Source organism: Sinocyclocheilus grahami, unplaced genomic scaffold (genome assembly GCF_001515645.1).
Source record: "Sinocyclocheilus grahami isolate Dianchi unplaced genomic scaffold, SAMN03320097.WGS_v1.1 scaffold1551.1, whole genome shotgun sequence".
NCBI classification, from domain to species: Eukaryota; Metazoa; Chordata; class Actinopteri; order Cypriniformes; family Cyprinidae; genus Sinocyclocheilus; species Sinocyclocheilus grahami.
The window spans coordinates 212,632-237,660 of record NW_015506730.1 but is presented as its reverse complement, the minus strand read 5'-3'; the positions used below and the strand labels follow the sequence as shown (position 1 = coordinate 237,660).

Sequence of the window (25,029 nt, the reverse complement as noted above, 5' to 3'; positions counted from 1 at the left end):
ATGTTGTTATTGTTGTATTATTGTTTTGGTTTGTGCATAAGCGTGTGTCACTGTCTACTCAGAAAGTTTGCTTGTTGGACTAACTACGTTGCTTATTCTGATCGCTTATACTCTGGCCTTTTTCGTCTGGACTTCATTTGGCCTGTTTTTACTGATGGCATAAATTATGTGTGCTTCACAGGGAAGTATGTTTATTTCTTTTACTGTTTCTTGTGGTAAATGGTCCCTGGTTGTCATCACAACAGTATTCTATCGCAGTCTTTTGTCAGTGAATATTTTGGTGAGTTTGTGGGCTGGAAATTATCAACCCTAGAAATATCACAGCGCTGCACATCAGACGTTGTGTTTATTTAAATCACAGCCTTTGCAGTTTGATAACTGCACTAGATCATTTCAGTTTTATGTTGACCGATCATCCAGCTCTAGAATTTAAAGAAACAGTTAGATATTTTATGTAGGGCTGCCACTAACGACTATTTGTTATTTTGATTAATCTATCGAATAATTTATCGATTAGTCTAAACGATTAATTTCCCACCCAAAAAAAATCTACATTTAATTTTTTTAAACAATGTTTTATTAAACTATATTCCATTAAACCAAACGAAATCCAAAAGTAAAGTGCAACATAGAGTGCAAGAAGCAAGTGTCCATCTCATAGTCCAAATCACTGAAATCAAAGTTCAGTATTATAGTGTAAGAATGACAACATATCCACGTGTTCTAGTCTACTAATAATAACATTATAATCAAAAAACACTTTTTAAAGGAGTATTTACCAGAATTTATTTAGGAGAAAAATGTAAATGTGCAGTATTTCTGGAAAAACAACAACTTAAAATAAAAAAAATAAAAAAATTTAATTAATTAATTGGAGATGCTTTTGATTATTAAAGTTTAATGGAACCATTAAAATGGAGTAGAATTTGGTAAAGATAAAACTGTAAAACTCAATTAATTAGACAGGCTTTTTGATTAATACAATTTTAATTTAACCATTAAAACGGAGTATAGAAAAATGAAAATAAAAAAAACTGAATTTGAGAGAAAAAAAAAACGGATTTCATAGTGCCCTATAATTATAATACATTTTTTTGTGGTAATAAAAATATGTAAGTGAACAATAACCTGTAAAAGTACTTAAAAATATATATATAATAGTAGTAAGGCAATAATAATAAGTTCAAATAAAGTATCAAAAGCAAGAAATCATATGGTTTTGAGCAAAACTGTTAAAATACATAATGTATTATAAACAATCGAGCTAATGTACATTACACATTACAACAAAGGCCTGCAGAGGGCACCAACGGCCTGATGATTGTTTTTACACATTGCTGTGCGATCTAATACTTGTTTAATATAGACCAAGCACCATTTCATTCAAATGTCCACTTAATCTTTAATATTTGGCCAGTTCTTTAGGACAGAAATGCTATAGCCACCATAATTAAAAGAATATGTGGACATCAAAACGTGTAAACTCAGAGTGAGGGTTTGAGCTTTTATTTTGAAACCGCGATGTATTCTCCTGTGTTTGCGTAGATTTATCTGATGAAATGGCGCACATTGCGTTCCCAGATGAACGATATAATAAACCCAAACTCACAACAACATGCAGAGATGGAGTTTGAGACGCTCCACACACATGTAAATGATAACCGTTCCTGTGGAACTACATTCTTAAAAATAAAGGTGCTTCAAAAGGTTCTTCAAGTGATGCCATAGAACCATTTTTGGTTCCACAAAGAACCATTCAGTCAAAGGTTCTTTAAAGAACCATCTCTTTCTTACCTTTTTATAATCTGAAGAACCTTCTTTCGCCCCAAAGAAGCTTTTGTGAAGCAGAAAGGTTCTTCAGATGTTAAAGGTTCTTTATGGAACCATTTAGACAAAAAAGTTCTTCTATGGCATCGTGAAGCACCTTTATTTTTTAAGAGTGTACTGTTAACGGAGCCGCTGTGTGACGCACGTACTTAACCTACACGCATGTAAATAATTAAAGCACATCTACTGTATTAGAACTGCATCGCATATAATTATTTAATTAAATCGTAGCGTTTGTGAATTCACAATTATGCTTAATTATCATTTTTAAATGGGTTTAATATATCATGCAGCCTTGGGAAACAGTCTAATAATGTGTTTTATACATTCTCATCCGTGAAATGCGCCACTTCCAGTATTTTGCCGGTTAGTCGACGCGAGCAAAATGAAGTCGAGGATTTAAAAAAATCGAATGGTCTAATAAAATCGATGAATCGCGACGATGAATTTTATGACCATTTTGTTCCTTTCAGATGACAAAGCTGGTTCGTCTTCTGAAACTGCACCTATAGCCAAAGAACAAAAGACAAAGAAGAGTTTCTCCTGTGCCATCTGTGGAAAAACATTCAGCAAACAGTGTAATTTAACAAGACATGCCAGAAAGAAAAAACACACAGAACAGAATAACTTCACCTGCAAGATATGCAACATCAGCTTTCCGACCTTCAAAGAGAGAACACTTCATTCAAAAGAGCACAGCGTGAAGAAGGAGTTTCGCTGCGAACAGTGCGGGAAGGATCTTTTCACCACTCTTTATAATATGAGAGCTCATATAAAGACACACGTAGAAAAGTCTCTCCAGTGCAACGAATGTAGCAAGTTTTTCCGCGCCAAACAAGATCTTTCAAATCATAAGAGAATTCACACGGGTGAAAAACCATATCAGTGCCATCAGTGCGAGAAGAGCTTCAATCTCGGATCAGCTCTGAAGAGACATTTAATCACACACAGCAATGAGAGACCGTATCAATGCCCTCACTGTGAGAAGAGCTTCAATCTCAGATCAGCTCTGAAGAGACATCTACTCACACACAGCAATGAGAGACCACATCAGTGCCCTCAATGCGAGAAGAGCTTCAACCGGGGAACTCATTTGAAGACACATCTACTCACACACAGCAATGAAAATCCCTATCAGTGCAGTGAATGTGGAAAACCTTTTATAAGCTCAGATTCTCTAAAGTTACACCAAAAAATGCACTCTGATGACAAACCATATCAGTGTTCACACTGTGAGAAACGTTTCCGTCATTCGAGTCACATGAAAACCCATGAGAGGACTCACACAGGAGAAAAACCGTACCTGTGCTCCGACTGCGGGAAGAGCTTTGCTAGTTCATTTGCTTTCAAAGTTCATCAGAGAGGTCACACGGGAGAAAGACCGTATCCCTGTAGTGACTGTGGGAAGAGTTATTTGAAGGCAGGTGACTTAAAAATGCACCAGATGATTCATACAGGTGAAAAACCTTTTAAATGCTCATATTGTGACAAGGCTTTCACTCGTTTAGACGTCCTGAATGTCCATGAGCGACATCATACAGGAGAGAAACCTTACTGCTGCTCCATCTGCGGCGAGAGATTCGCTTTTAAATGGGGTTTTAAGACGCACAAGAAGAAACACGCTGCTCGAAAATCATCATAGCTTCATCATGTAATTATTTTTAGGTTGTGTAAAAAAACACCATATACTAGTGCTACGGGAACATTGTTTTATGGTTGTAAAAAATAAACCCTAAAACAAGAATGTCTCTCGAACATTATTTACTGGGTACAAATAAATTATTTGGATTAAAAATTCACTGCAATGTGCAGATCAGTGTCTGATATTGGATTTTACTATTGTCCTCTTGTTAGAGCTGCTTTACAGCAAAGTTGATTTTTTTTGCATTATTGAAACAATATTCTGTTTAACACTGTAAAGCTGCTTTGATAAAATGTGAATTGTATAAAGTGCTACATAAAATAAAGTGTGCATTTATGGGGATTTATACCTGTTCGTCCTTTCCAAGCCTCCATTACTAATTAGAAAACACAATTAAAAGCTCACTGTATTATGTAGTGTTGAGTATTATGAGAGTTTGACTCAGAGTGTGAATACCTGAATCTGATACAGCATTCATTCTTCAGCTCAATCTCATATTCACAATAAAACATTTGTTTGAATGTCTGCTGAGGAAAGCGATTTCTTTGTCGTACAATCCTTTCATCTGTTAAGGGTGATTTCCGATGACAGCACTTCTCGGTGTTTGTTGGCTGTGTCTTACAAGCTGTTGTTGAAAGTAAAAATAACTTCTGTGTTTGCAACTCTGTTTCAGTCTCTTTCAATATTAAAGTCTTTACTGCTGACTCACTCATAAAAACAGTCTCCTGTCGCCATCTAATGGTGGAACAATGTATCTAAAATCAACATCTCAAAACACACCCCGTTTCTCAATACTATACAATGATTTAATACTATTATTATTTAAATAAAATATTATTTATTGAATAAAATGTAATAAACAGCAACCTCCATCATAAAAGTTGCTAAGCAATTCAGTCAAAAGTACAAAGGCAGCACACTGAAATACAGCATTAAAGTTTTATAGAGAATATAACGTTATAAGACTTTGCCCTCAGAGCAAACTATTTGCTGTGGAATAAATAACAGATAAATGAGACCAAAGACTGCCTGTTATGGCTCGTTTCCACCAAGCGGTGTTGTTTCGGGATGGTACACCCTGATCTGGCTTGCATTTCCACCGCCAACAGTACCTTACTTGATAGGCGTGGGGTATGCTGGTAGTGATCAATGCACACTCTGATGTAAACAAGCCCAACACGCATGAGCAGCATGGCAGAAAGAGTGAAGAAGAGGCTTAATTTCAATTGTAGCATGCACAAGTGGCGATTCTTAGTCAACCAATCAATGTTCTGTAGTGAGTCTAGCTCCACCCTTTTGGTATCCCAACAGAAGGGTCCCAAAATAGCGGTTTGGTACTTCTGACAATGGAAATAGGAATAATTGTGGATAGGGCCTTTCCAACCGCAGGAACGTTTTCATAGTACCAGAACTAATTGTGGAACTACCCACTTTTTGCCGTGTTCGCACCGCCGGAACTGGGTGCGATTTTAGTACCGGTCTGCCTTTTTCGAGAACCAAATTAGCTCCTACTCTGGAGCAGGGTCTAACCAGCACAACTGGTACTAATCGTGACATAAGTAGACATTGATTGGCCAAAGCGTATGAAAACGCCCTCACCCGCCATGATTTAAAATGCCGTGTAAACATACTGCAAACATTGTCAATTTATTTCGCAAGTATGGAGAACAGCGATAGATGGACGGACGCTGAAGTGCAGGCACTTGTAGCAAATGTAGCACTGCCAGTTGTCGTTGGAGATTCTTAGTCCTCCTTCCCGTTCTTTCAATCACTTTACGCAGCCTATACGTCGACATTTCATGTCTATTATTGTGAAACCCGCGAGACAACAAAAACACCGCTTCAATCACAGCGTCCTCCATCCCTCTGTTGTTAATGTTGTACTTTGTTTACGTTGTTGAACGCCGCGCACAAATGACGTCACTAGGCACGTTTCCATTACCCTTCAAATCGCGCAAATTGAAATTGCAAATTGAAAATACGCCTAATGGAAACGTGTCAGTTTCGCAAAAAACGGCCATATATCGCAAAAAAGTTTATGCTCGCATGAGGTGGTTTTTCAGGCAATGCGAAAAAGGATTAATTCGCAAAACTGCAATGGAAACGGCTTTTTCGCATTTACAGGTCACATGGCGTATGTAAAAAGTCATATGATCATTCTTCAATGTACTATAACCTCCAAGAAACTCTTCATACGTGGCCGCTCTCCAGTATAATGGGCTTTCCCTACCATTAATACTTAGACAATTTACATTGCACACGTCTGCGGTGCAGTGTGGCTCTGATACGGTCACTGAAGCTGATTGCGGCCACTCAATGCTTGTGTTTATGTTTTTATACAGTCTATGGTTTATTCCAGCCGCGCCACGCACGTTTCTGAAGTGGCTTTCTTTGCTGCTTCTGTAAAGATACATGCATAAGCCTCCTTTGAATAAATATAGCCAAAATCTGTCAAAATCCCACCAAAATCCGTTGCCATGACTTATCGCGAGAGGCAAAAGGTTACTTTTAAATGGTACTGGGAAATAGTTCACGCAAAATCGTCCCAGCATTTTAGGACTGTACATTTAGTTCTGGAACTAAAGCGGTGCGAAAGGCCCTATTCGTACTGTACTGAAAGGTACCGCTAGGTGGAACCGAGCCATTACATTTACCCAAAACCAATGGTGGCTGGCCAGTAGAAGGCGTTGTGGCACCACCCTCCCTGAGCCACACACATAAAATAATTATTTTTATTATAAATTGTATGAATTGATGTTTGTGTGATACGATATTATAGGAAATTATTTGTGGAAAATATACAGTTTTCATAAATGTCCCCTCTGTCTGTCAGTCTCAATTTCAGCTCTGGGATGATCAAGAAATCGCCATTAGGAGGTGGGTTTATTTAGCAGTTTAGTCAACTGCTGTAAACATGTTCAAGACATGACATAAAATTTAGCCAATCAACATCCTTAACTCTTGTCCAAAATGAGTGATTTCTCTATTGCCCCTAGAAAAGCCCCTGCTGAAGTCAGGACTAGTCTGTGGAGGCTGAATGAAGCAAACCAGTATCTCACCAGTAAAGTTTTGATGGATGGCGATTGTAATCAACAGTAACATACAGGAGTCGTACATTATCAGACATATGTAAGTCTGTTATTATTAATACGCAAACAAGAAAAATTCTCAACTGCTCACTCAACACATTCAGACATTTTTATTTACTTTCTTATTAGTGCTGTTCAAACGATTAATTGCATCCAAAATAAAAGTTTTTGTTTATGTATATGTGTGTGTCTGCGAGGTTTACTGAGGGGGGCCTGAGTAAAAGTGTTGTTCAGGGGGCCCACAAACCATAGCGGCGCCCCTGATTGGATGACATCTAATGCTTTCAAAAGCAAAGAACAGCAAAAAACAGCCAAACCTGGTTATTTTAGGCAATTTAAACATCCTGGCCAGGACGTGTGCCCAGAAAATGGCACATCTTCTCACCTTAATTTGGGCGTCCGCCATGACACTCACTGTGAGAAATACTGTCTGCAAGCATATACAAATGGGTGGAATATCACAGCAGGAAAAATAAAAGTTACTGAACTTTCTTGTTATTTCCTTACAGCGGCGAATGAACCGGACGTCTCACACATTCACAGAAAATGGCTTACTTCTGCAATGAAAAATAATGTGGATATATATCTTCCTCTGCGCTCCTCTGATTCTTCCCGCGTTTTCTCCGGTCTCCCACAGAAGGCGCGAACTCGCGTAATTCAAAAATTAACGGTCATTTCTATTTACTGACTATTGACTAACTAACATTCGATTGTCTATGTCTTTAGTTAGTAATTTCGTAAAGATATAGTATATCCATCTCTTGGCAGCGCCACTGAAATAGAACGGCATTTTAATGAGAGAAATTAGGTTTGAATAAATAAATGTTTGGTGCAGCCCTCCACAGCAGCGGGAGCGTCTTCTCTTCTTCATCTATCGCTCGTCCTGTAGGAGGCGCTCTGACGATCTTTAGTTCTCCAGTGAAACCACCGAAGAAGAAGAAGGAGACTGAGCACTCAGACGGTTAGTGTTTAGTCTGTTTACATTATTCATGTGTTTTAGATGTTTATGTGCATGCTATTCTTATTTTTCTGTCTCTGTGTTAATGAGCTTGAATGAAGCTTTTCGTCGCCCGCTCGTCTAATGAAAAAATAACAATGGTTTTACTATCGTAACCATAATAAATGCGTCTTTAATAATCCTGCTGTGTGTGTGTTCAGATGCTGAGCATGAAAGCGCAGGTGGATGTGGTCTGCTGTAAATCAGTAGGAACTGATCTGTCCATGCTGGATATTGAGGATTTCATCACAGAAATCTGTCAGCTGAAGAAAGAGGTGGCTTCACTGGAGGCAAAGCTGAGAGAAAGAGGAGACCAACTGAACAGAGAGGTTTGAGCAGCTCTTCAGTTCATCTTCAGCTGCTAATATGGACTGATTGTTATGTGAATTAATGTCTTGTTTTTAATCATACTCTTACTAGATGTATTACTGATTGTGTTTGTCAGGATGTGGAGCAGGTTTCAGTGCGTGCGGCTGATGGGACAGAAGCTCAGGATTCAGTCTGGAGCGTCAGAGATCAGAGATCCAGAGACACACAGGACTCAGAGCTCAGCCTCACTTTACTCTGTTATACTGACGCTCAGGATCATGAATCCACTGATCAAACCTCTGACTGTAACGCTGGAGAACAGCAGGTACACACACACACACACACACACACACACACACAATCTTCCTTTACTGGGCTCCTCTGATTCTGCGCGCCTTTTCTTCGTCTTTCACAGAAAGCCGCGAACTCGCGTAATTCAAAAATTAACGGACATTTATTCCATTTACCGGCTGACTGACTGACATTCGACGTCTTTATTTAACAATTACCTCAATGTATGACAGTTTATCCGTCTCTTGGCAACGCCACTGAAACACATTGGTATTTTTAATGAGAGAAATTAGGAATATAACTGTTTGGTGCAGCCCCACCACACCCGTTTCTGCTTCATCTATCGCTCGTCCTGTAGGAGGCGCTGTGACTTTCTTTTGTTCTCCGGTAAAACCACCGAAGAAAGGAAAAAGATTGGCGCACTCGGACGGTAAGTGTTGTTTAGTCTGTTTTACGTTATTCGTGTGTTTTAGCTGTTTATGTGCTTGTTGTTTTTCTGCCTAGTGTTTTAATGAGCTTAATGAAGCTTTTCATCGACCGCTCTCATGAAAAATAACCACATGGTTTTTAACTACAGTAACCTTAACGGCCTATTGTTTTAATACAGTACCAGGGTTTATCCATTATATTTGTAGTAAACAATAGCTTTCAAAACGAGACACGTAAATGCGTAGAAATCAGACAATATCTAAAGCATGCAATATTACATGTTTGATCATATTCCTGCTCTGTGCTGGCTCACTGTAACATTTACTCATTTTGCAGACAAAAGCGACTTACAATTGGGCGAATAGGCCTACTTAAAGCGATTCAAAAGGCATCGTTCAAATAAGGACAAGCTAGAAAGGGAAGGAATACATAAAGAGAGTTTTTTTTAAAAGTTATTATATTTACGATGAAGTAAAGTAGCGTCGAAAGAGATGAGTTTTCAGCTGTTGCTTGAAACGAAACAAACACTCCTGAAGACATCTACATGGAGATACAATGTTCTCCAAAATAAAATGTTATTTTCTTTAATAACAAGTCAGTTCTGTGTAGTTCAGCTCACATGTAAACAATCCTTTTGAGGTTAAATCAGTGTTTATTCATTATGAATGCGTCTTTAATAATCCTGCTGTGTGTGTGTTCAGATGCTGAGCATGAAAGCGCAGGTGGATGTGGTCTGCTGTAAATCAGTAGGAACTGATCTGTCCATGCTGGATATTGAGGATTTCATCACAGAAATCTGTCAGCTGAAGAAAGAGGTGGCTTCACTGGAGGCAAAGCTGAGAGAAAGAGGAGACCAACTGAACAGAGAGGTTTGAGCAGCTCTTCAGTTCATCTTCAGCTGCTAATATGGACTGATTGTTATGTGAATTAATGTCTTGTTTTTAATCATACTCTTACTAGATGTATTACTGATTGTGTTTGTCAGGATGTGGAGCAGGTTTCAGTGCGTGCGGCTGATGGGACAGAAGCTCAGGATTCAGTCTGGAGCGTCAGAGATCAGAGATCCAGAGACACACAGGACTCAGAGCTCAGCCTCACTTTACTCTGTTATACTGACGCTCAGGATCATGAATCCACTGATCAAACCTCTGACTGTAACGCTGGAGAACAGCAGATGCTGCAGACGCCGCTGAAGATGTGCTCCGTCAAACTGCTGGACTGCAGGAACCTGATGGAGAGCCGAGGAGAAGAAACCACCGCAGAGAAAGAACAACAACACAGCGATGAGGAAGAGGAGGAGGATGATGAGAATAATGGGGATGTTGATGAAGGTGACTTTGTTCCTTCGGGTATGTTTCTTCCTCTTATGACCGGAAATGCTGAATAAAAAAAAAATTGGTGTTCATTTATAAAAAGTATTATGCATGTACAGTCCTAAATTCATGTGGAGCAGTGTTTGTTGAGAGACATTGAGAACGACATACCGTTAGCTGCATGTGTATAAAATATCACGGCACCACACATCAGATTGTGTATTTGGGCCAGTGTGTGTTGGGATCGGTCAGCTGGGCCAGTGTGTGCTGGGATCGGTCAGCTGGGCCCGTGTGTGTTGTGATTTGGTTAGCTGATTTGATTGGTCAGCTGGGCCAGTGTGTGCTGTGATTGGTCAGCTGGGCCAGTGTGTGCTGTGATCGGTCAGCTGGGCCAGTGTGTGTTGTGATCGGTCTGCTGGGCCAGTGTGTGTTGTGATCGGTCTGCTGGGCCAGTGTGTGCTGTGATCGGTCTGCTGGGCCAGTGTGTCTTGTGATCGCTCAGCTGTGTGTTGTGATTGGTTTGGTGGGACAGTGTGTGTTGTGATTGGTTAGCTGGGCCAGTGTGTGCTGTGATTTGGTTAGCTGGGCCAGTGTGTGTTGTGATTGGTTTGGTGGGACAGTGTGTGTTGTGATTGGTTAGCTGAGCCAGTGTGTGTTGCGATTTGGTTAGCTGGGCCAGTGTGTGTTGCGATTTGGTTAGCTGGGCCAGTGTGTGCTGTGATCAGCAGCACTCGGTGCGTCTGGTCGGGAAATGTCACGCCCCTTACCATAGCCACCTGCGAGCTTCAGTGTAAATATTGCGTCAAAATCAAATCAATTTGAGCGTGATTTAAACCCGGATGATTGTACCCACTTTAGGGTTGTCTGCCTTGGGAAAGATAGCGTGTCTCTGACATAAGTGATAACACTCTTTGCCTTCTCTAGTGCAGCTCAACCAGGTCTCGTCCCATTCGTTGATATTTGTGATATCACAAATCCCGGAAAGAATCTGTTGTCATCCAAACGAGTCATTCGTTGTAGTTTTTGAAAAGTGATTTCTGTTAAATAAAACATCTCCTTTTGAAGTGGACTTTGAGCTTTGTAACTGCAGATCTTTTTTATGCTCAAACATTACAGACTAACTAAATTTGAAAAAGTGAAAAAGCATAATGGGACCCCTTTAAATCACAGCCTTTGCAGTTTGACAACCGTAATAAGACATATCTCAATTTATTTTGGATGATTGTTCCACTCAAATTTATAGAAAAAATTATATTGTGTAAATATGCCAATTTTGTTTCTTTCAGATAACAATGCTGGTTCATCTTCTGATGGAGAAACAGCCTCTACATCCAAAGAGCAAAGAACAAAGAAGAGTTTCTCCTGTGCCACCTGTGGAAAAACATTCAGCAAACAGTGTAATTTAAAAAGACATGCCAGAAAGAAAAAACACACAGAACAGAATAACTTCACCTGCAAGATATGCAACATCAGCTTTCCGACCTTCAAAGAGAGAACACTTCATTCAAAAGAGCACAGCGTGAAGAAGGAGTTTCGCTGCGAACAGTGCGGGAAGGATTTCTTCAACACTCTTTATAGTATGAGAGCTCATATAAAGACACACGAAGAAAAGTCTCTCCAGTGCAACGAATGTAGCAAGTTTTTCCGCAACAAACGAGATCTTTCAAGTCATATGAGAATCCACACGGGTGAAAAACCATATCAGTGCCCTCAATGCGAGAAGAGCTTCAGCCAGGGATCTAATCTGAAGACACATCTACTCACGCACAGCAATGAGAATTCGTATCAGTGCAGTGAATGTGGAAAACCTTTTATAAGCTCAGCTTCTCTAAAGTTACACCAAAAAAAACACTTTGATAAACTGTATCAGTGCCCTCACTGCGAGATGAGCTTCAGTCTCAGATCAGATCTGATGAACCATCTACTCACACACAGCAATGAAAATCCCTATCAGTGCAGTGAATGTGGAAAACATTTTATAAGCTCAGCTTCTCTAAAGTTACACCAAAAAATGCACTCTGATGACAAACCATATCAGTGTTCACACTGTGAGAAACGTTTCCGTAATTCGGCTCACTGTAAAACCCATGAGAGGATTCACACCGGAGAGAAACCGTACCTGTGCTCCGACTGCGGGAAGAGCTTTGCTAGTTCATTTGCTTTCAAAGTTCATCAGAGAATTCACACAGGAGAAAGACCGTATCCCTGTAGTGATTGTGGGAAGAGTTTTTATAAGCTAAGTGACTTAAAAGTGCACCGGAGGACTCATACAAGAGAAAAACCTTTTAAATGCTCACTTTGTGACAAGACTTTCGCTATATCGACTTCCCTAAGGATCCATACACGAATGCATACAGGAGAGAAACCTTATCGCTGCTCCATCTGCGGCGAGAGATTCGCTTTTAAATGGGGTTTTCAGACACACAAGAAGAAACACGCTGCTCCAGAATCATCATAGCTTCATCATGTAATTATTTCTAGGTTGTCAAAAACACAGCGTTACAGGAATGTTGTTTTATTGTTGTAAAAAAGTAAAACCTATAACAAGAATGTCTCTAGGACAAGGGTGTTCAAACCTGCTCCTGGAGGGCCGCTGTCCTGCAGAGTTTAGCTCCAACTATAATTAAACACACCTGAAGCAGCTCATCAAGAGCTGTGTCTGGAATCACCACTGTACTGAATAGGGCACTATTTGAGAAGACAGCCATTTGTAATGGCATCCAAAACCAAACAGATGATTTGGGGTGCAATGTCATCTGCTGGTGTTGGTCCATTGTGTTTTTTGAAAACCAACGTCACTGCACCCGTTTACCAAGAAATCTTGGAGCACTTCATGCTTCCTTCTGCTGACCAGCTTTTTGAAGATGCTGATTTCATTTTCCAGCAGGATTTGGCACCTGCCCACACTGCCAAAAGCAGCAAAAGTTGGTTAAATGACCATGGACTGGCCAGCAAACTCACCGACACCTGAACCCCATCGAGAATCTATGGGGTATTGTCAAGAGGAAAATGAGAAACAAGAGACCAAAAAATGCAGATGAGCTGAAGGCCACTGTCAAAGAAACCTGGGCTTCCATACCACCTCAGCAGTGCCACAAACTGATCACCTCCATGCCACGCCGAATTGAGGCAGTAATTAAAGCAAAAGGAGCCCCTACCAAGTATTGAGTACATGTACAGTAAATGAATATACTTTCCAGAAGGCCAACAATTCACTAAAAATGTTTTTTCATTGGTCTTATGAAGTATTCTAATTTGTTGAGATAGTGAATTGGTGGGTTTTTGTTAAATGTGAGCCAAAATCATCACAATTAAAAGAACCAAAGACTTAAACTACTTCAGTCTGTGTGCATCGGATTTATTTAATACACGAGTTTCACAATTTGAGTTGAATTACTGAAATAAATTAACTTTTCCGTGACATTCTAATTTATTGAGATGCACCTGTATGTCTATACCAAGTGTGCTGCACAAGTATTGCAAAGTGAAGCCTGGGCATTTCAATCGCCCCCAGGTGGCTGCTCCAAGTATTGGTCAAACCCCGCCCTCTCCATGTAATCTAATGGGACGTGAGACAAACTAAATAAAATTTCACTTCAAATAATATTTTTCCAAAGATGGGTTTTGACATTTTATGTCGTTTTTATCACGCTGATGTAAGTTCATATGTTTGTTTTTAAAATAAGTTTTAGTTGGTTATGTGATTCTATAATAACGGGAGTGTGACATCATGATTGACAGCTGAGATTGACAGCTTCTCTGAGCGTACTGAGGCACAAACAGACTTTTTCGGGATCTTCAGGAGGAGATTGGAGTTGTATTTACCATATTTCAACGCAAACCTTTTATACGGCAATCACTAGACAAAAATGGGAGCTGTCAGGCTAATTAAAAAAGCGTGCTTGCGATCAACTCTGCGGGAGTGTGGGCAGGACGCAGTTCCACTTCGCTCACCACTGCGCAGACTCTAGTCCCAAATCAGCGCAATGTGGCTGTGCCCTATTGGGACATTGGCGGCTTCACTTTTATTCAACGGAAGAAGTGTAGGTGCATCGTCCATGTTTTTTTTACAGTCTATTACTGTAATAGTCTATTACTCTATGTTCTATACCAGGGGCAGGCAAGTTCGGTCCTAGAGAGCCGCAGTCCTGCAGAGTTCAGCTCTAACTCTGAAAAAGAAACCTCGCCTGCCTATAGCCTTAGTAATCCTGAAGACATTGATTAGCTTGTTCAGGTGTGTTTGATTAGGGTTGGAGCTGAACTCTGCAGGACTGCGGCTATCTAGGACCGAACTTGCCTACCCCTGTTCTATACAGACTCGGTATGAGAAACAGCACTGATGAGTTAAAGAGATACCACCAATGATCTATAATATATAGATCATCCATCTCATCCATATCGCTATAAAATATAGTATTCTGTGTAGAATTCAGATAGGTCTGAGAAGTTTTGTGGTCTGTGCCGGTTCACACATGTGATCCGGTCTGTTATAGTGTCTCCGGACCACAGCACACTGTAACCACTTTGCTGTGCTATTCCAATCAAAAATAATCCTGGGCTAGTGCCCAGATCCCGGTTCCGAACAGGCCCCGAAACCTTGCTGGTTTCGAACAAGGAATCCTATGACATCAGTAGGTGGAGCTTCCACTAGAGATGCAGTTTAAAAGGTGCCATTTTTAAAAGCTTTAAAAGTCAAGAGTTCAGGCAAATTGACAATAACAATTAAATATGTAAATTCAGCAGTGGTCGGCAGAAGAGACCAACACTTTACTTCTGCAAGAGATTAACAAGCTATTCCGGTCACATGTTGGTGACGCAGAGGGTTCTGCTCCCTGCCGGTGGAAACATGAGCCAGTTCTGAACGAGTGCCACTCTTGGCTGAGCACCGGTTCCAGCACCAGCCTCGGCTATATGTGTGTGCGTGCTGTAACACTAACACCAAACCAGACTTAATTTGCCCCAATCAAAAGCATACACTGCCGGGATCTTTCCCTATCCCCTACATAGTGCACTAGGTGCCATTCACCATAATAAGATGATGAGAATAATGGGGATGATGAAGATCAGAATGATAATGTTGACGATGGTGACTTTGTTCCTTCAGGTATGTTTCTTCCTTTAATGACTAGATATATTGAATTGACATAATTCTTTTAAAATTGTTTAAATATTATGCATGTGCAGACAAAGGGTGTGTGATTTTGACAAAAAATGATATCTCGATATTTTCTGGGATTTTATCTATAACTATAATTAGACGATATTTTGCTGAGTGTGTTATCGTGGTAGTATCTTAAGGACTACCGTGGACAGCTGACTCCTTACATTTTTGATATTCTGCTTATTCTGTGTGGTCAGTTTTCAGCATCCCGGTTCCGAACAGGCCCCGAAACCTTGCTGGTTTCGAACAAGGAATCCTATGACATCAGTAGGTGGAGCTTCCACTAGAGATGCAGTTTAAAAGGTGCCATTTTTAAAAGCTTTAAAAGTCAAGAGTTCAGGCAAATTGACAATAACAATTAAATATGTAAATTCAGCAGTGGTCGGCAGAAGAGACCAACACTTTACTTCTGCAAGAGATTAACAAGCTATTCCGGTCACATGTTGGTGACGCAGAGGGTTCTGCTCCCTGCCGGTGGAAACATGAGCCAGTTCTGAACGAGTGCCACTCTTGGCTGAGCACCGGTTCCAGCACCAGCCTCGGCTATATGTGTGTGCGTGCTGTAACACTAACACCAAACCAGACTTAATTTGCCCCAATCAAAAGCATACACTGCCGGGATCTTTCCCTATCCCCTACATAGTGCACTAGGTGCCATTCACCATAATAATTCTGTGAACAAGTGACTGATTTCAGCTGCAGCTTCAGTGTCTATTTATAGTGCAGGGGGCAGGACTTCAGATTCTAGAGAGCATTTGATTGGACAGATGAAGTTAGATGAGAAGCTCAAGTGACATCAAAATTGTTGATATAGGTGGTAACAAGAGACTGAAAGTTAATACTTGCATCTTTTAAATGTGAATTTGGTTGTTGTTTTGGAGCGCACAAAGCTTATAGATAACCTTAAGGCTAACATATTCATACTTCCCTGTTGAAAAAAACAGCATATGCTGGTTAGGTATGTTTTGACGCTGGATTGCTGGTTTATGCTGGTCCTTTTGCCGGTTTATGCTGGTCCTTTGCCGGTTTATGCTGGTCCTTTTGCCGGTTTATGCTGGTCCTTTTGCCGGTTTATGCTGGTCCTTTGCCGGTTTATGCTGGTCCTTTTGCCGGTTTATGCTGGTCCTTTGCCGGTTTTTGCTGGTCCTTTTGCCGGTTTATGCTGGTCCATCTTTTCCAATAAGTTTAAATAGATTTTTACCTTTTATGGGCATTTTTACCTTTATAAAGCCATTTTTTCTAAAAGTGTCCATTATCTTTTAAGTCAAATTCATAAATTTAATCAGTCAATTTGAATAATAAGACATTTGGGCTGTTACCAAACAAATTAAATCAGTATCAATAAAATTCACCTTTGCAATGCAAAGGAAACAGAAGCTGCATCTGAAGTGCCATTTAGATATTTACACACTGGTTAATGTAGAGGGACATGAATGCATTTAACCTGCAGTTACAAATGCATAAATATTGCTTTGATATTTCAAACACAACATGTTAAATATTTATATTTGAAATTATAAAAACCAATAAGTTTAAATAGATTTTTACCTTTTATGGGCATTTTTACCTTTATAAAGCCATTTTTTCTAAAAGTGTCCATTATCTTTTAAGTCAAATTCATAAATTTAATCAGTCAATTTGAATAATAAGACATTTGGGCTGTTACCAAACAAATTAAATCAGTATCAATAAAATTCACCTTTGCAATGCAAAGGAAACAGAAGCTGCATCTGAAGTGCCATTTAGATATTTACACACTGGTTAATGTAGAGGGACATGAATGCATTTAACCTGCGGTTACAAATGCATAAATATTGCTTTGATATTTCAAACACAACATGTTAAATATTTATATTTGAAATTATAAAAGAAAAAATGAAACGATACTTTAAATGTGAAAATAAAACCGCCAGTAGGTGGCAGCGATGTTAGTTCACCCATAAAGAATAAGAATATAGGCCTCCTGTAGTGAATCCATGCGTTTTTGTAAAGAAAATTATCCATATTTCAAACATAATAAACACTTTTCTCTCACTTCTGGTATCTGTCATATGCAGAAGCCGTTCCGGCGGAAGATGCAGCACGTATGCGCAGCACGCGCCTCTGAGATAGTCTCGCAAGTTTGTTAACAGGAGCAAAGCAAGCAAAGTTTCCTTACTTTAGCAAAGGAAAACCAGTCTCCTCTTGGTTTATATCGAAATCCTCCAACATTTTTCTTTGCAAATCCTCGGTTTGTACTTCTAATTCATGGCCGGCGTTTTGTTTTGTTCTCTCTCCACGTTTGTCACTAATTACACAACGCCGACGTCTTACGTCATCCGCCGGAACAGCTTCCGCATATGACAGATAACGGAAGTGAGAAAAAAGTGTTAATAGAGCTTGGAATAGCCAGGACAATTTTTAATATAACTCCGACTGGATTCGTCTGAAAGAAGAAAGTCATATACACCTAGGATGCCTCGAGGGTGAGTAAAACACCAGCTAATTTTCATTTTTGGGTGAACTAACACTTTAAGTGAGTCATTGCGATTGAACCGAATCATTTAAATGGTTGATTCATTCAAGAACGAAACACCGTCAAGTTGCTCAGAGATGCAAAACAGAGCTGTTGCTTTGTTTGAAATTATTTTTGTTGGTGAAATAGAGCAAAATCAGCCAATATGGTGTCTAAAACTTAAGTTTCTTAATTGGTCTTTTGCCGGTTTATGCTGGTCCTTTTGCCGGTTTATGCTGGTCCTTTGCCGGTTTATGCTGGTCCTTTTGCCGGTTTATGCTGGTCCTTTTGCCGGTTTATGCTGGTCCTTTTGCTGGATTATGCTGGTCCTTTTGCCGGTTTATGCTGATTTTCAACAGGGTTAATACCAAAAAACTTCAATCTTGATTTGGAACTTTAACAAATCAGTTTACAGCGCCTTGATTGTCTGACCGGCTGACTAACATGATTGTTGACTTAATTTAATCATATGAAATGGATGTATTATATTCATGTCTTGGCAACGCCACTGAAATAGTGTTTTTGAAATAATATAAATAAATAAGCAGCGGGAGCGTGCATATGACAGATAACGGAAGTGAGAAAAAAGTGTTAATAGAGCTTGGAATAGCCAGGACAATTTTTAATATAACTCCGACTGGATTCGTCTGAAAGAAGAAAGTCATATACACCTAGGATGCCTCGAGGGTGAGTAAAACACCAGCTAATTTTCATTTTTGGGTGAACTAACACTTTAAGTGAGTCATTGCGATTGAACCGAATCATTTAAATGGTTGATTCATTCAAGAACGAAACACCGTCAAGTTGCTCAGAGATGCAAAACAGAGCTGTTGCTTTGTTTGAAATTATTTTTGTTGGTGAAATAGAGCAAAATCAGCCAATATGGTGTCTAAAACTTAAGTTTCTTAATGAACTTACTGTTTATTGAACTGTTGTATAAAATCAATATCACATTTGTAATCATGCTGTTTTTTTGGTGAGAGGAAAAAACAGCTCTCTTTGTGTGATATTGATTAACTATATGAAATTATGTAAATATATACATTTTCTGCCCCCATATCTTGAATTCTGATCATTCTAAGTAGGGCTGCACGATTAAGCGAATACGACTGTCATGCGCATTTTGTTAGTAAAGCCGGTTCTGTAATCAGCAGTAAATCATCATCGCATGCTTTCAGATGGAGCAGCATTTACTACACAGAGCCGTAGTTCACTGACAAGTTACGATTTTATTGCGTGATTATGAAATCAAAGAAATCGTTCGCGATGATGACAGCTGTTTGCATAGCTTCTCAGTGAACTACGGGTCTGTGTAGTAAACGCTGCTCCATCTGAAAGCATGTCAGTCCAGCTACCGCTATAGGCATTTTCTGGGTTTCTTCTGCGAGGCGTATTTAGAGTTTCAGCGCGATAGCGCCCTCTGGCCTTCGGATGGAGATTTACTGCTGATCACAGAACCGTGCTTCACTGAAAGAATTCCATTTCGATTTATCGTGCAGCCCTAATTCTAAGTGCATTTAATAAACTGAACCATGCAGTGAAAGTACACTCTAAATGCATAGTGCACATTTAAAACTATCAGTGCACAATTTTCCACACCCCAATCTGTAAAGCACATCTTACCAGCAAACATACACACGTTCACATCCTTCTCTTCACTCTCTGAGGCAGAAGTCTCTAAACTCATCCTTTCTAATCATCCTACTACTTGTCCGCTTGATCCTATTCTATCTCATCTCCTTCAAACCATTTCTCCTGCAGTTGTACCTGCACTCACTCAAATCATTAACACATCCCTTCACACCCTTAACCCATCTCTTTTAGAGAACTACAGACCGGTTTCCCTTCTTCTTTTCATTGCAGAAACACTTGAATGAGCTGTGTTAAACCAAGTCTCTGCCTTTCTCACACAGAACAACCTCCTCGACAGCAACCAGTCTGGTTTCAGAAGTAGATCTTCAACCGAGACTGCCTTGCTCTCAGTTGTTGAAGCCCTAAGACTGGCAAGAGCGGCTTCCAAATCTTCAATACTTATCTTGCTGGATCTGTCCGCTGCTTTTGACACGGTTAACCACCAGATTCTCCTGTCAACCCTATTGGCAAAGGGTATCTCAGGAACCACACTCCAGTGGTTTGAGTCTTATCTCTTAGATAGGTCCTTCAAGGTATCTTGGAGAGGTGAGGTGTCCAAGTCGCAACATCTAGCTACTGGGGTGCCTCAGGGCTCAGTACTTGGACCACTTCTCTTCTCTGTCTACATGGCATCACTAGGTTCTGTCATTCAGAAACATTGCTTTTCATACCACTGCTATGCTAATGACACTCAGCTGTACCTTTCATTCCATCCTGATGATCCGACGATAGCTGCTCGCATCTCAGCTTATCTAACAGACATTTCTTGCTGGATGAAGGACCATCACCTTCAACTCAACCTTGCCAAGACAGAACTGCTTGTAGTTCCATCAATCCAATCGTTTCATCACAATTTCATCCAGTTAGGCATATCAGCCATAACTCCTTCAAAAACAGCCAGAAACCTTGGAGTTATGATTGATGATCAGCTGACTTTCTCAGATCACATTGTCCCGGTCCTGCATATTTGCTTTATTCAACATCAAGAAGATCAGGCCCTTTCTTTCGGAGCATGCAACGCAACTTCTTGTTCAAGCTCTTGTTCTGTCCAGGCTGGACTATTGCAATGCTCTCTTGGCAGGTCTTCCAAACAGTTCAATCAAACCTTTACAATTAATCCAGAAAGCGGCAGCAAGATTAATTTTTAATGAGCCGAAAAGAATGCACGTCACACCTCGGTTTATCAATTTGCACTGGGTACCAATAGCTGCTCGCATAAAATTCAAGGCATTATGTTTACCTACAAAACCACCACTGGCTCTGCACCCCTTTACCTAAATTCATTACTTCAGACTTATGTGTCCTCTAGAAGCTTGCATTCTGCAAGTGAACAGCGCATTATTGTGCCATCCCAAAGAGGCACAAAATCACTTTCACTGACTTTTACATTAAATGTTCCCTCCTGGTGGAATGACCTGCCCAACTCAATCTGAGCATCTTCAAGAATCGCCTAAAACAGATCTCTTCCATCTTTATTTGACCCTCTAACTTTAGCACTCTCTATTCTAATTCTATTCTTTAAAAAATGTAAATAAGAGATTAATTGCACCGTGTAAAGGTTCTTTTATTACTTTTTATTAACTTTGTGAGATCGCGATGAACTACAGTAAGATGAGTGACAGCTTTCCAGTGATTTGTAAGGGGAGCACCCATTGCGCACTTTCTAGGCTATAATCCATTCAGAATTTGAATACATTCACTCATGGATTCACTCTCTGATTACCCATTATTGCCACTTGCTATTGTGTTACGTATACTACATAAGTGAAGGTGAAGCAGGTGCTTGCTCAGCGAAATATGTCTGTATAGCCTAGGCATGCTGCACGTGTTGACGCGCCCATAAGTAAACAAATAAGTATAACATTATATTTCCTTTCACCATGCAGCAAACACAAAAAAAATATTTGCGGAAAAGAAACAACAACTTTTAAAACGTTTAACTGATAGTAATAATCGGTAAAAGGGGTGGTTGATTGCGATTTTCACTTTTTTAACATTAGTTAGTGTGTAATGTTGCTGTTTGATCATAAACAATATCTGCAAAGTTACAACACTGAAAGTTCAATGCAAATGGAGATTGATGCCTTATATCCACATGGCCAAATATCCACACTTGCAGTCTTAGAGAGCACGTGTGCGCGACTGTCCCAGTTCTTAAAAACGCCAAAGCGCAGTGCCCTTAACACACACTAAATCCACACTATCTTGAATACCGCTATCCAGAGCGGTATTCGAGGCTTAGTGTATCCCATCATGCATCATGTTGTGGAAATAAATCGTGAGACTTTTTGCCGAGATCTTGTGAGAGGTCACAGAAACCTTTCCAATGTAAGTTGAATATTAATAATAATAAGATATCTTATTATATAGATATCTCTCTCTCTCTCTCTCTCTCATTCAGATAATCAGCTCATCAGCTTCAATAATGAACTGTGTTCCAATTATACACGGTGTTAAACATGGTTGCATGCGGTTGCCGTGCTGTATTAAAGCTTTAATCAGGATAAAACCTTATATTAGAAGCGAACATAAGCAGTAGCATTTACAAATAACAGCGTATCTAAAAGTATGAGAAAACAACAAACAAACAAAAAACCCATACCATTAAGAGCCGTGTGCTTGCACAGGTTCTGCGTGATCCTCTTCACTAGTATTCTCTGGGTCTCATTCGGGCTCAAATTGATAAGCAATATTGACTACGCCATTGTTTACAACACAACACCAGTGCACATGTGAGGGGCGTGACGTTTAGAGGCGCACTGGTAGTTTAGCGAATCACAACACACTGAGCCAGCTAACCAATCTGATCCAATTGTGTATCTGAGGGAGGGGCTTCATAAAACCAGGAAATCATCAGAGTGTTCAAAGGAGAAGAGACAGAACGGTGTAGAATAAAGGTAAAGTGTGAAAAATATTTAATTGAAAATTTTTTTTTTAAACGAAGCATTAACACGCTAGACTGCACCTCATAAACACAATCAAGCCTAGAATAAAAACAGTCAGCCACCCCAGTAGAATTCTTACTGTCGGTTATTGGTCAAATATTCAATAACTCGGATCTGGGGCACAAAAACCTGATCGGGACATCCCTAATTACGATATATATATCGCACAACCCTCATGCAGACCTAAATTCATGTGGAGCAGCATTTGTTGTGAATTCTGCCAATTTGAGAACAGCTGCATGTGTATAAAAGATCAAAGCCTTTGTAGTTTGATAACCCCACTTAGACGTATCACAATTTCAATTTTGTTTTGCGAACAGTGCGGGAAGGATTTCTTCAACACTCTTTATAGTATGAGAGCTCATATAAAGACACACGAAGAAAAGTCTCTCCAGTGCAACGAATGTAGCAAGTTTTTCCGCAACAAACGAGATCTTTCAAGTCATATGAGAATCCACACGGGTGAAAAACCATATCAGTGCCCTCAATGCGAGAAGAGCTTCAGCCAGGGATCTAATCTGAAGACACATCTACTCAAGCACAGCAATGAGAATCCGTATCAATGCCCTCACTGTGAGAAGAGCTTCAGCCAGGGATCTAATCTGAAGAGACATCTACTCAGGCACAGCAATGAGAATCCATATCAATGCAGTGATCCCTGAAGATCCATAAACGAATGCATACAGGAGAGAAACCTTACCGCTGCTCTATCTGCGGCGAGAGATTCGCTTTTAAATGGGGTTTTCAGACACACAAGAAGAAACACGCTGCCCCAGAATCATCATAGCTTCATCATGTAATTATTTTTAGGTTGTCAAAAATAGTGTTACAGAAATGTAGTTTTATGGTTGTAAAAAGTAAAAAAAAAGTTGTCTCTAGGACAGGGATGTCCAAACCTGTTCCTTGAGGGCCTCTGTCTTGAAGAGTTTAGCTTCAACCATAAATAAACACATCTGAAGCAGCTAATCAAGAGCTGAGTTTAAAATACTGTCCGAAATCACCTGCCCCATTTGAAATGGCATCCAAAACCACACTGGATTTTGAGTATGCTCAATCAATCCCACAATGCACCGCAATAATGAGTGTACAACTGATGTACACCAACAGCTAGCGAATACCCATAATGCACTGTGAGGGTTGTGCCAAATTAACTTGTGTGTCTCGCCAGAAGATGGCACCTTGAATCATCCATCCATTTTTCAAAGCACTGGTCCAATGTTGCTACAGTGTAATATCATACAGCTATTAATTCCTTTTTATTTGATTAAGGCTTATACACTGCTCAAAAAAATTAAAGGAATACTTTGAAAACACATCAGATCTCAATGTGGAAAAATATCATGCTGGATATCTATACTGATATGGACTGGGTAATGTGTTAGGAACAAAAGAATGCCACATCGTTTAATGGAAATTAAAATTATCAACCTACAGAGGGCTGAATTCAAAGACGCTCCGAAAATCAAAGTGAAAAAATAGATGCAGCAGGCTAGTCCATTTTGGTGAAATTTCATTGCAGCAACTCAAAATGGCACTCAGTAATTTGTATGGCCCCCACATGCTTGTATGCATGCCTGACAACGTCAGGGCACGCTCCTAATGAGACGAAGGATGGTGTCCTGGGGTATTTCCTCCCAGATCTGGACCAGGGCATCACTGAGCTTCTGGACAGTCTGAGGTGCAACCTGGTGGCGTCGGATGGACCGAAACATAATGTCCCGCGGGTGTTCTATTGGATTTAGGTCAGGCGAGCGTGGGGGCCATTCAATGGCATCAATTCCCTCATCCTCCAGGAACTGCCTGCATACTCTAGCCACATGAGGCCGGGCATTGTCGTGCACCAGGATGAACCCAGGACCCACTGCACCAGCATAGGGTCTGACAATGGGTCCAAGGATTTCATCCCGATACCTAATGGCAGTCAGGGTGCCATTGTCTAGCCTGTAGAGGTCTGTGTGTCCCTCCATGGATATACCTCCCCAGACCATCACTGACCCACCACCAAACCGGTCATGCTGAACGATGTTACCGGCAGCATAACGTTCTCCACGGCTTCTCCAGACCCTTTCACACCTGTCACATGTGCTCAGGGTGAACCTGCTCTCATCTGTGAAAAGCACAGGGCGCCAGTGGCGGACCTGCCAATTCTGGTGTTCAATAGCATCTGCCAATCAAGCTCCACGGTGCCAGACAGTGAGCATAGGGCCCACTAGAGGACGTCGGGCCCTCTGGCCACCCTCATGAAGCCTGTTTGTCATGAAGTCACACCAGTGGCCTGCTGCAGGTCATTTTGTAGGGCTCTGGCAGTGCTCATCATGTTCCTCCTTGTACACAAAGGAGTAGATACCGGTCCTGCTGATGGATTAAGGCTCTGTCCAGCTCTCCTAGAGTAACTGCCTGTCTCCTGGAATCTCCTCCATGCTCTTGAAACTGTTCTGGGAGACACAGCAAGCCATCTGGCAATGACATGTATTGATGTGCCATCCTGGAGGAGTTGGACTGCCTGTGCAACCTCTGTAGGGTCCAGGTATCGCCTCATGCTTCCAGTAGTGACACTGGCCCTAGCCAAATGCAAAACTAGTGACAAACAGTCAGAAAAGATGAGTAGGGAAAAATTGTCAGTGGCCTGTAAACCATTCCTGTTTTGGAGGTTTTCTCATGGTTGCCCATCTAGTGCACCTGTTGTTAATTTCATTAACACCAAAGCAGCTGAAACTGATTAACAACCCCCTCTGCTACTTAGCTGACCAGATCAGTATCCCAGGAGTTTAATTTACTTGATGCTATACTCTGATTAAAAAGTGTTCCTTTAATTTTTTTGAGTAGTGTTACATGCTAGTTTCCTTGTCTTACTCCTGGAACTTGCAGTTAAGTTTCAAATTATTAATAATCCCTTCCGG

At 40.4% G+C, this 25,029-nt stretch overlaps 1 protein-coding gene across 4 annotated transcripts in view; it reads left to right on the top strand.

Annotated features, from left to right (window-relative positions):
* Positions 1–25,029, top strand: part of LOC107571124 (zinc finger protein 501-like) — a 79,035-nt gene that overhangs the window by 36,981 nt on the left and 17,025 nt on the right. For 2 of the 4 annotated variants that reach the window (XM_016257401.1, XM_016257400.1), the window contains exon 4: positions 2,301–3,664. The exons of 1 other annotated variant lie outside the window; for it this stretch is intronic. In XM_016257401.1, the coding sequence (XP_016112887.1) occupies positions 2,301–3,469 (1,169 nt within the window). In that variant the 3' untranslated portion in view covers positions 3,470–3,664. Of the gene's footprint in view, positions 1–2,300; positions 3,665–14,932; positions 15,002–25,029 lie in introns of those variants that run through there. One more of the 4 variants, XM_016257402.1, reaches the window with a different exon arrangement.